General features: G+C 36.7%; 1 protein-coding gene across 1 annotated transcript in view; it reads right to left on the minus strand.

Annotated features, from left to right (window-relative positions):
• Positions 1-12,860, minus strand: part of CADM2 (cell adhesion molecule 2) — a 196,220-nt gene that overhangs the window by 34,596 nt on the left and 148,764 nt on the right. Inside the window, exon 8 of the mRNA XM_009274511.1 lies at positions 10,665-10,784. Coding sequence (XP_009272786.1) covers positions 10,665-10,784 — 120 coding nt within the window. The remainder of the gene's footprint in view (positions 1-10,664; positions 10,785-12,860) is intronic.

A 12,860-nucleotide genomic window follows, 5' to 3' on the forward strand; every position in this document is an offset into this window, starting at 1 on the left:
TTTTCTCCATGGTACGGTCTCCAAAGTCAACACAGAACAGACACCCAAAATTGCTAATGCAGCAAAAAAGGGGGATGGCTAGGCAGTTGATTTCAATGTTCTGAAAAATGCTAAAACATTACCTTAAGAATACCCTTTTTTTGCATTCACTATTTGAATAAACTTACATGCAAAAATTAATAGGTCAGATTAAATAATCTCCAAAGTCACTCTTTGTAGATTTTGCTTTTATTTTATTGTTCTAGGGAATGCTGTAGCTTCTAGTTTTACCAAGGTCATCTTTCATCCAAAAAAACTTAATATAATTAGTATCAATTCTGTATTTTGTGAGGCTCACACTGGAAGTTATTAACTGTGTTTCAAGTGGAGTGTCAGAGAAACCAAGGGCAGAGAGAGTAATCTTTTCAGCTTCAAAGGCACAGTTGATGACTTTAGTTCACTGGTTAGTGAGAAAGACGTGCATTTTTTATTAAAGGTGTTAGCAATAAATTTGAAACTATAAGCATTTTTCTCTCTTTTTCTTTCCTTTGCTAATTTTTAGACCTTGTCAGCACCGTTTCAGTCATTTTTTAACATCCCACTTAACATTGGAACAATTGCTTTAGTTGTCCTTGTTGTTAACGGTAACGATACTTAGTTGTATACTTTTGCTTTTAACAGTGAAGCAGTTCATCAGTATCCTGACAGCACAGAACTTGCCAAAATCTGCCTTACACAGTAACGTCAGGAAAAAAGATCTTGGTTTTCACTGGTACTATCTTTAAATACCGTAAATATCTCTCTAAATAAAATAAAACTATGTTAGCCTTGTGCTTTGATATAAATACAGCAACAATGAAACATATTCAACAGAAACTATTTGCTTAATCTTTCTCTGAAATGTATTTCAGAGAAAGAAATGTATTTCTCTTAACCCTCATCATCGAAGATACGCTTGACAATGCCTTTAAAACAACACAAATCAACCAAAAGTTTTAATAGGATCCTAAAGAGCGTAGATTCAATTCTTTCAAATGAAGTCCAACAATAAATTTTGAAGCATATTTACAGAGTCTTCTTTCCAATAAATATTCACTTTTGAGAAGAAAATACATATGGAATGAGAAGCCTTTTTACTGGAGAAAGCTTTAACAAGAATCAATGTATGGTTGTTACCCTCAAAGAAATTTAACTGAGAAGCAAGGCTCAAATTTGTAACAATGAGGATAGTTAACTGCTGAAGAGAAACACCAAGGGAAATGGTGGATTCCCCATTTCATTAGGTCCCAAATTAAGTCTATGTATGTTCTGGTGGATGTTCTTTAATAAAATAAGTGTTTCCATTCCTCATTATAAATCTATGAAAGTGGAATCTGTACAAGAATTTAGGCAACTGACCCAGTGGGTCCCTCTGAACTTAGCAGATCAGAGATTTTAATCTATGAATAACATACTAAACTACATATAGTCCCACCAAAAATTAATGAGCTTATGTTATGTACGGTGTTACATAGAAGAAAGGATATTACAGTCTGTTCCCCTGTAGAAGAAATTCTTCACCACGTAGAGGAAATTCTTCACAAATCTGCAGGTCATTCTCAAGCTTATGGGGCACCGCAGGCAACACTGACAATACACTAAAAATACTCTGTCTCTCTTTGGACTAGAAAAATCCAGATTCATCCAAACCTCAAAACTACCTGTCAGCTAGATGGGATAAACTCATTTAACCAATTTGCAAGCCAAACTGCTTGTAGAGCTATAAATACTTGATCCTAAAAGTCTCTCAAAATCAGTGGAATTCTGGCTTTTAAAGCAGCAGGTATGAATATCTAAACAACTATTTCTATTATTTTGAAAGTCACAAGATTGTTAAGCATGACTGGAGTATGAAATTAGTATGAATAATATAGGTTTCATGTCTTGTTTACACCTGAATACTGAAAATGACTACACATTAATAAAATGTAGCAAATGTTATGACCGAGGTCACCACTCAACCAGAGGTCAGATGAAAATGGTCAGTATGGTTACAGTCTTCAGCACATAGCGTCTTTGATGTTACACTTTACGTAGAGCTGGTGATACTGATGACTTCAGTCCTTCCCATGCACTTTTCTGAAAGGCCGGTGTTTCCTTGCTAGTTACGTGTGGAGGCTGGGCAGAAGGAGTGCTAAGACCCTACGGTCTGTGGCACCCGAGGGAAAGTCTCAGGATGAATTCAGAGCAGAGGACTTTCTTCGCAGGCAGCGAGCATGCTTCCAGCAGAAGGGACTCTTAATTTGGAAAATCTCTCGTACTGCTAGCTTACAATAGGGACTGTTAGACTGCATAATTCATATTCAGTAGAAAAAAACCTAGTGTGATCAGAGCTCAGGTTAGGAATGTTTGAATTCCTGACGCATTGCTGAAGCCTCTCCGGAGCTCAGCTATATAATGGAATCTTTATCAGACCATCAACCAATTGTGATACGTATCTGTACAGCGTTGCATTTTGGGTTAAGTGATAATCCATCAAGGCTGGAAATCATTGTGTACTTTTTAAGTTGCATACTTCATTACTGCAAGCTGACAGCTGGATGGATTTGTTAGCACTAGAAATATTTGTTCCAGACACAAAGAGCAGGTTCCTAATATATGATATTATGATATTTCCTTTCCTTTCATGTATTCAGCATGCCTGTGTTGTAATCTATGTCTCGTTTATGATGTTCATTTACATGGCAAACTGTTCAGAGTATGAAATCTATCCTCCTTTGTTCCAGAATGCAACAGCCTCATTTCATGAATAATATGACCAAATAACATATAATAATGACGACAGTCTTCATCTTACATCATAATAGCTGTTAAGCAGAGAAAACTACAATTTTCTAAATTGCATATTTCTTTGCTTTAGCTTGTAAAAGATAAAAATTGAAAAGCCCAAGTACATTTCGTGGCAATCAAGGTAACTAGCATGATGTGCGTCATGTTGCCAGAATTTTTGTTTGTGGCTAGACTGCTTTAGTGCTGTGTATGTTGACTCGAGGACTACTCTTGGACTGATATTACAACTATAAAGCATCTTTTAAAAGTATTTGAGAACTGAGAATGCCACACAGAAACACTTGGTTTTGGTCTGCTTACAATATAAACATCAGGATATTTCCATTTTTTTAACATGTAATGATAATCCAGTTTCACTTTTAGTTTCACACTGCATGAAAAAGTACTTCCTTTCATAACCACAATCTGATGCTTCTTACTGCCCTGTTGTCTTATTTCCTCTGAGCCACAGGAAGATATCTTCTGTGGATGCAACAATATCCAAAATTCCTAGCCTTAATTTAAAAAAATGTAGATTATTATGTTTGTACAGCTTCTTGCTTGGAGCTAGCATGTCTTTGGTCTATGATCACCATGCATGTGAGCATGTACTGTTTGTCATGATTCTGATTCTCTGTGGACATACTTAGAAATCTGTAGGATTCTAGCCAGTAAGGTAAGAAACTGCTTGAATTTGGGGTGGTTTTTTGGTTGGTTTTTTTTTTTTTTGGGGGGGGGGGTAAAGAACAAGAACACCTGAGGACTCCTAATTTTATTTTTTTTGGGGGTTAGTTGGTTGCTACAGAGAGATACCTTATACCATGAACCATGAGAACAAGAGGAACACCTGAGGACTCCTAATTTTAACTTTTTTGCACCTATCAAATCTGTGTACATGATCCACTGCACTAACATTCTCAAAAGCCACTTTCATGATATTATAAGAAGGCTTTTCCTGGCTGAGTATCTATCAGACCTAAAAAACCAAGGAGTTCTTTGAGTTAGAACAGATGCTACAATCTCCTCTGTTGATCTTAATTTTGTGAGCTTTGAGAATTTGCAGCATTAATTGTACCACCAAGCCTGACTAGTGGGATGAAACCCTAATTAAATGTTGCTTAGGGAAAGGAACAAATACTCTGTTTCCCCTAAAATGGGCACTGTGGACTATTAAGCCTCTTGAAAATATACTTGTAGAACTTTAGAAACTCCAAGTCCTGTTCAACACATGAGGAGCCGGAGAAGGCACAGACACGAGGACTGGGCAGGTACACATTAGAAGAATAATTTCATGAGAAAAAGCTGGCAAAATAGGCTTAAGCAGCAACACTATAAAGCTTTTTTTTTTTTCCGTATCTGTTTTAATCCTATTGTTTTTCTCTCTTTCCAGAAACTCTAGAAATTAGCAAGAGTCATGCAACTTAAACAGCAAGTGAAACCAAATGAGCTGTATATACCGAAGGAGTCAGAAGAAAGACTGAGGGATCTACAAAGAAACAGACAGAACTAATAACAATTCACCTTCCTTGCTCATGTTGGGCAAAAGTATTCTGGATTCCCCTGTGCATAGCATAGTTCTTGTGCATCCTGCAAATACCACAGGAGAAGAGAGGAGCACAGGACTGCCTAATAATTTTTTTTTTTTAATTCTGGGTTCTAATTTCCTCATATTTCCATAAACATCATGTTTTAATCTCACCACAACAGGTATACTTCAATATAAAAAATTCAACTGTTTGATCCTAAAACAACCCTCAAATCTTGCCATCTTGCTCTCTGCTCTCCAGGTACATTGGATCTCTGCTTTGGGTTTGTCCTCCCAGTTGCACAGAAGCCTAGGATTTGGCCCAAGGAGCCACGTGCCTGCTAATGAGCTGAGGCCGTACACAAACACAGCTGTGGAGTTTTTCTTCCAGTGTCGGAGCCCTTGGTAGCAGAGAGCACACAGAAAAGGAGGCAGACTGTGTTACACTCCTGCATCTCCCCTCTGCACCTGTTAGCTAGTGGACCTTGGGAAATTGGGCACCATTTCTCTTCCTGGCCTCTTTTATTTAGCCCATACAAGTGCCAAGGAACGGAAGGGCGCTTTCTATTCCTGGCCTCTCTATCAGCTGGTTGCAGATGCTGGCTAGTGCAGGTTTCCCAGCTACTATTCAGCTGTAGCTTGCGGATGTTTCACCTGGGTAACAGATAGCTCTGACCAGAGACAACCCGGGAGGTTTCAAGACTTAGGGAAAGAGGCTTGTAAAATAGGATTGGGATTTCATCATGGTCTAAATTAGGTTTACCATGATTTATTAGCACACATTATAAACAGCTGGGAAACAAGCAGAATGAAAAATAAAGGTAATGAAAGAAGTCATTATAAAATCAAGAGATGGCAGTTCTTGCAAGATGGGTGCTAAAGGCTTACTTGAATGTCTGGTGGGAAAAAAAAAATCTAAAGAACGTTGGTTTGAACCTCAAATTGTTTGGCCTCCTGGGAAACCTAGAAGTTGGATAAGCCAGTAGGAGATTATTGGAAGGGAAAGGAAAATGGGAAAGAAGAAATAAAAACCAGAAAGTTGTAATTTTCTTACGTGGTTTGAGCAAAAACAGACACAAATTAGATTTTATGTTACTGCTACAGCTATAACATAGTATATAAAACAACTAGCTTTTAGCATGCTGTCATACAAAACTGCTTTTAACATTAGAAGACAATAATTTTTTTTATTATCAGAGTTGAATGCAAGTAAGCATACACAACAATATTTAAGATATAAGTCTACCCTTATCTCCCTTGTCCCTCACATATTCTACACCTTTTCCTTGCTTTGTTGTTTCTTTCTCTGTCAATATCTCAAAGTGCCAAGTTATATTAATCAGATTATGTGAAAGAAAAATGAAATCACAAGGAAAGAACTGGTAATGCTTAACATTTTTTTGATACCGAAAAACCTGAGGACTACAAGTACTGTCCAAGTAGTTTCTGCATTTAAACTGCCTATAATGAAACAGGTATTCTAGTCTTTTCCTCCGCCCCGCCCCCCCAGACTCCAAGGTAAAAATGGGAGAAAAAGAAAGTAATGTAATTTTTTAGCTACGATGGTAGAAATTTATGCTATTAAATAGAAATATTCACACTTAAATTCACAATAGTTTTCAAAATGATCACATCCTCAAACCCTTCCTTACTCCCACTTGTAAACTCTTCTTCTAGATTTAGTTCCACGGATCTCCTTTAAGAAATCTTTCTTTTATAGCAGAGCCAAAAACACTAAAAGCAAAGTGGACTATAATAAAGCAGGGATTTCATTCATATATAAATGTGTACATTCATTGGCTTTGTGGTCGCCCTGACTATTAAATATGCTCTTGAACTTCATAGTGCAGCTGCCTGGGAGCAGCATCATATCTCTGCTATACACAATGACTTTTGGAGATGTTTTTAGGCGTTGCTATATAAAGCTTTGAACATTCTGGCACAGTCATTATACAAGTGAGTCAGCTGAGACTGAATCACCCTGATACGTGCAATTGAACTGAATGGATCTATGTTTTGAGTTTGGGATGTTCTTGCAATGTTAATTTTGTACCTATTTAGGGGGTGGTGGTAAGATTTCAATCTTCAGTAATAAGTCAAAATTAACAAGTTTTATAACCTCTTTGACTGTTTTTTTCTTGACAGGAAAAGGATTTAAATTTAAAAAATCGCAGTGTGTGAGAGCGTGTGTGTGTGTGTGTGAGATTAACATAATGCCAGCCTGTGGGAGGGTTATATGTACGTCTGTGTGCACAAGCTTTTCTCCTCTGTGAATCCAGAAACGCAGAGCTGTTCTGACTTGAGGTGGCTTCTCCTAGACTGTTAATCACACTCCCTCTCCATCTACAGGACTTTGAAGGATTGGCACAGAACCATCTAAATTAACTTTATGCTAACAAAGAATTTCTCCAAGGGAGGCATCCCTTGTTTCACTGCTGGGGGCAAATCCACAATCCTCTTGTGCCTCTTCCCAGTCACAAAAGGGAACACTCGCATGGATCCATGCACAGCTTTCACAAATAACATTACATAAATCTGATAGAAAGGAAACTACTCATACAGTGTATAATTATTCTTTCTGTAGTCCTCTAGAATTGTTTCTTCTCATACATTTTATTCTCATTTTGTCGTACATTCCTCATCATGGTTATTAGGCTTTAAGATACCCTTGACAAATATATAAAGGGCAATACTCTTCACTGGCATCAAACTGTGTTTAGATTTTTCGAGTTAGTAGGTAATGTACCAGTAAAAGAATAATTAATTCCTGAAGGACCGAGCACAAAAGCAAGCATACATTTGTCTGAGAAAGTGAAAAGTTTGACTAAAGAGGATGTTTATGAATTATAATGTTGTCATCCAACTGGATCAGTAACTTTTTTCATGTTGTTTACTAAATGCCATGCAAATTAAGACAGAGATGGGTCACACAGTTCCAGAATTAACTGATGATGGTTTGGAGAATTTTTTTTTTCCCATTAATTCAGGCTTTTGGTAATGATGAGGTACAATCATCGTAATGTAAAATGCCTTAGATTTACAGACTTTCTGGGCTCTTTCTATCCTGATTCATATTCCTGTAAAGACATCTCCTGTGACTGGATGTGGAGTAACATATCCTCAAGGTGCACTGTGTAAAAGTCATGCAGAATACCGGAATGTCTTGTAAAATTTACCTGAGGTGATTCATAAGTTTCAAGTCATAATTTTAGAATAGAATTAGTGAAATTCATCCAGCAAGACTATTATGTCAGCTACTGGAAATCCAGTTCAAGGATATTATTAATTAGTATGTACTACCCTATGATCTGGGGCAAACTTCTGTTTCTTTAAGGCATGATCAAACAAGATCCAGTAAAGTAACATAAAAAGAAATCCTGTTTCCAACATACCTGGAAGCCAAAACACAACAAAAAAAATTGTTTTGAAGGTTGAAAATATATGAATAGCTTCTCAACTTTATGTCCTTATATACTCCTTCATGTCAAAAATCTTATTGGAATAAGAAGCAGAAGTGTCAAAGGAAAATATGTTTATATGGTACTTTTTGCTCAGCCAGAAACAGATACTACTGAAAATCTGATCCTCTCCAAAATGGCTCTTATGCTGCTTGTACCTCTGGTGTGTAGGTGCTCTGACAATCTAGATAAGGTTCAGTCTAGTATTTCAGGATGGCAGTACTCTGCCTTCACAACATTCACTGTAACTTTGTGAACATTAATTGTTTATGGGTCCAAGAAAGATAGGAGAGGAAGAGACCTAAGGAGAGCATCTTGTCCATTTCCCTCTGCCACGGGAATCAAGCATTTTTAAAGAAAGCAAGGATGAAGTCATAGAACTTCAATAGACACACTGCATCACTGCCTCCTGTGCACTTAGAAAGTTTCCCCATTAAATGCCTTTGCACTAATTCAGTGGATTTGTTTTCCCCATTGAACTTGGAAAATAACTCTTCTTCAGAGTCATACTGACTTTTCTTTTTTGAAAGCAAAACCAAACAAACTGGTGCCTTCAGCATCCCCACAGAGCGTATCTTTAAACTTCCTGTCCGTGTTCTTTGATCTGTCTCTATTGTGGTCATCTTTCAGCGCGACACCCCTATTAGAAACAGCACTCCAGTTGTCATCCATTGCTGATAAAACACCAATTACTTCAGCCTTGTCCTAATCATTCATGAATAGGATCACTACATTTCTTTATTTTTGTCTATTTTTGTCTTTAATCTAATGTATTTCTAAACCCTTTTGTTTTGTTAAATTTCTCACACCTTGCTAGTTGCCATTACTTTTGCATCTGGTTGTTTCTAATTTTATGCCTGGTTTCCTGTTTCTTCCACACTGATATACTCTATGACTTATGCTTATAGTAATCTTCTCTTGTTTTCATATTTCTGTGGGTTTTGATTTCTCAGATTGTTAGATAGACAACTTCATTAGTCTATTACATGTGTCCTATTTTTCCTATGCACTGGGATATACTGCCATTTTTATTTCAATACAAGCTTTTCAAGAAACAGTCTTCCTGCACTCCTTTGTCTCTTAGATTGTCTGCCCAAGAGACCATATCTACCAGTTCCTTGAGGTTGAAGTGGTCTCATCTTCTCAGCCATTTCTTTTTCTGGGAAAAGTGAGTGCTCATGTTTTAGTGACTGATCACCTTCACCCAGATTTCCTTCTTTTACTTTCTCTTAAAGCAGTGTATCTTTGTTACCGTAGCATCAAATTACATGCATTCTTATACGTGTTAGAGCTGAAGCTTAGAAGAGGGTTCTCCTTTTCCAGATCTTTCTCTTGATGCCGGGCACACAAATGGTGAAAATGAACACTTCAGAGTAAAGGAAAATGAGGTCCTAAACCACACTTAGGAGGTAACGCAATGCCTTAATAACATCGGTACACTAAACATACAATCACAACAGCGACATAGTTTAGTTATGACCACAGAACAAGAAGAAGAAAACAATTTGTTAAGGACAGCAAACACCAACATGGCACAACAAGCACTTTGTCCTTCCAGTATCCAAACCCTCAGAAAGCTGGGAAGCTTCTGCTGCTTGACTCAAAACACTCTTATAAAGACATGATCGTTCCTGTCATTCTGTTCCTTTTCAGGCAATGTTCCTCTTGCAACTACTCAGACCTGTGAGCATTGGACTGTTTTCCATGGTCTATCCTTTATTTCTGGAGGGAAAGGACTACTATAATGCTCTTTCTCTTTTTCACTAAAACAACAATTTTTTTTCACACTATAAGTAATATTAAAGCTTTAAAAAGTAATTTCAGGTTTGATATCAGTTTATTACATGAAGGCCACAATATTAAAATACCAATGCCCTATGGAAGAAGAAGTTGTGTGATCTGATACTATCACAATCTTTATACAATGGACTTGCATTTAGCTCAGCTTATTCTTGCAAGTTAGGCAGGTCACTACAACTGACTCGCAACAACGCTTCCAGAAAGAAAAGATTTCATAACTCTGTCTTAACTTTCCTGGGATAATTATACCTCATCATGTGAATACTTGCAGTGTGGTAAGTTAATATTATTTCCTCTCTCCTTGCACAATGAAAGCCTTCAACAGACCACATAGGAACCTTCTGCCATTTTACGCACCGTGAGATATTACTAGCTACCCAGAAGATGATAATCTGTGAAACCTTACACACACATCTTCGCTATTGAACAGTTATCTGATCAGTCACTGAATACAACAGTAAAATTAAACTTTATATTTTGTTCATAACAAAGCAAAGCATTACTAGAAACATTTAAAAAGCTATAACAGACAAAAACCCAACAGGATGGGGGGTAGTGAGGGGAGAGAGAAATTCCAGCTCATTTACTCTAGTTCTGGTAAGATAAAGACACCCCTAAGTTAGGAATACCTTAAATTGTAAAAGACTAACAAGGGTGATGTAATGCGATGCCTCTTTGTTATCAAGCAAGATTGCATCAACAGTAATTCCAATGCCGAGACACCCAGCTTGTTTTAAACATTGGCACCCAAAATAACCAGTCTTAAAAGGTCATGTTTATTTAAAAATAGCTTGCTTGCATTTTACATTAAAGTTAATTTACTAACCTTAAAAAAATTAAATGCAAATGTATACAAATAATTTAAGCATCCTGTCAAAGTTCACATACACGCTGCTAGAGCAATGAAAATATTCAAGGTCATACAAAATCTTTCTTAACCATGTACCATCCTGTGGATTATTCTATTAAATATATATATCGAACTAAAGTGTTTGAACCCTCTCTTGATCAATTCCTACCCTTCTTAAAAATCAAACCTATAATTTCCTATTTATAATGTGTTTTTCAGGCCATAACAAAGAAGCATACTGTACCTCTGGTGCTGATGGCTGTTGCCGATGTGGTTGTGCTGGTTGTTAAGGCTACAGTGGTTGTGACTGTTGCAGTGGTAAGGGAGGGGATGACAGTAGTGGGAAGCAAAGTGTTGAAAACATCTGGTGAGTGGAAAAAAAAATATAAAATAAAATCATATCATGCAAACAAAGGAGAACCATAATAGTGGTTTAATTTGTAAATACAAGTATGTTGAAAATGACTAAATTAAAACATGATTAACATAAATTATTACAGGTACAAGAGTACCTTTAAATTCTTGACATTATATCACTCTCAATTTTTATAGTCAATCTTCAAGAATACGGAATTTAAAACATTGTTAAAATGACCAAGTTTCCACAGATCTGGAGAGTGACTGTTTAAGTGACAAGAATCCATTTCTTCATTGAGCCATTTTAAATGTCTCATATTGTAGAAACCATATACGGATGAAACATGCTGTGTCAGAGTGGGAGATGAAAAAAACAACACCATCATGCTAAAATAAACACACACATGTTAACGAGAAATGGCTGTATGTTAAAACACCCACTTTCAGACAGACTCAATGGAAGGAAAAAGGGGAGAAAATGCTACTAACTATAAAAGCTGCTTTTTCCAGATTGCTTTTCTTCTTCCCACACATTTGTTTAAGACACAGTTGTCTGCTAAGATCCAGAGCAGAGTATATTTCAAAATCTTTACCCTAATTAGCAGGCACAGTCATCTTTCAGTCATCCTTAACACTTAAAATTAATTGTTAATACACACATCAGTATTTGTCTAAAACAGCTTAGGACTAAAAATCAGAAATGTTAATAATATTACTTTAAAAACCCTGTGTATACAAGTCAGGAAAAATGCATAGCCCTGATGACAGCATCCTACAAAACCCTTCAGCTTTTCATCAAGTAAGTGCAGGTATGCCAGGCTTAGGTGTGCCGCTGCTTCGTTGCAGAGGAACCAACAACTTCTGTTGCAAAATGCTCCAGTACAGAGTAGAACATAACCAGATGTACAGATAGAAAATACTTTGATTACACTGCCAAAAGCAATAAAGACCAATATCACTTTGCTTATAAGGTGATTGCAGATCTTAAAGAACAAACAAACAAAAGCCCTGAAGAGAACTAGAGAAAAGCACTTCCGTGAGGGCATAAAAAGCTTCTCACATTTTTCAGATTATTTATACCGCGGGTTTAAAATGAAAGGAGTACTTTCTCAGCAGTTGATGGTAAGTAACCCATTCCACACTGATTTCAGTGAAAATATTTCTGAAGGGTGCTATTCAATGCAATAAAGGAGTAAAAATCTGACCCACGATCTGTCTTCCCTTGCCGTGGAAAGAAATGCAATTGGTCTCTGAGTACCATCAATTCTGACTGAAATCAACGGAAGCTGAAGTAGCTCAGAGCTTTACAGTATTGGGCCCTACAGAACACATTTCAGACACAGGGTCCTTGAGTTCAGCATTGCATAATTACTCTCCTAAGACTTCAAATTAGCATGCTTACCTTATTTTCATACTGGATAACAGATTATTTTGCCACTTTAAAAGTCTCCTTGTCAGTTAACATCTATGAGTCACCTACAATTTTCTGTATTCCTTTGGTTTTGATAAACACCAGCACTATTCTCTCTGGAATCTGTATTTGTGGGATTTTCCACTTTCGAGGCCATCAGAAAATGGCATGAGATCCCTCTTTCATCTGTTGTACACTGATATTTAATCTGTTTCTCAGTACAAAATATTCCCAAGACAGAAAAATTAAAACAGGCCTTTAAAAAACCCCACAGTGTAGCCACATTAATCACCAGGAAAAATGGTAACATTACCTGGAGTGTGAGTACCACAATAATTAAACAGAACTGAGTATAACAAGCATTAGACATAAATTAACATGTTAAAAAGATACATGTCACATGTACTGATCTATGCAATTGCTTCTCATAAAGGGAAACTCCTTCCCTGATAAGTATCTGCTAAAAATGAAATCAAACAGAAAAAAAACTACCTACTTCTTAAGGAAAGCAAAGCCTTGTTTATTAGGAAAGCTTTACAAATCACTCTTGTATGTAAAACCTAATTAGTGTGACTTATGGTTCCATTAATTATCTTTCTAAAATATGCCATTTACTTAAGACTATGCAATGGCAAGTTAACTGCAACTGGCAAATACAGTTACGGTTTTATG

This window comes from Aptenodytes forsteri, unplaced genomic scaffold (genome assembly GCF_000699145.1).
Source record: "Aptenodytes forsteri isolate BGI_AS27 unplaced genomic scaffold, ASM69914v1 Scaffold207, whole genome shotgun sequence".
Classification (NCBI taxonomy): Eukaryota; Metazoa; Chordata; class Aves; order Sphenisciformes; family Spheniscidae; genus Aptenodytes; species Aptenodytes forsteri.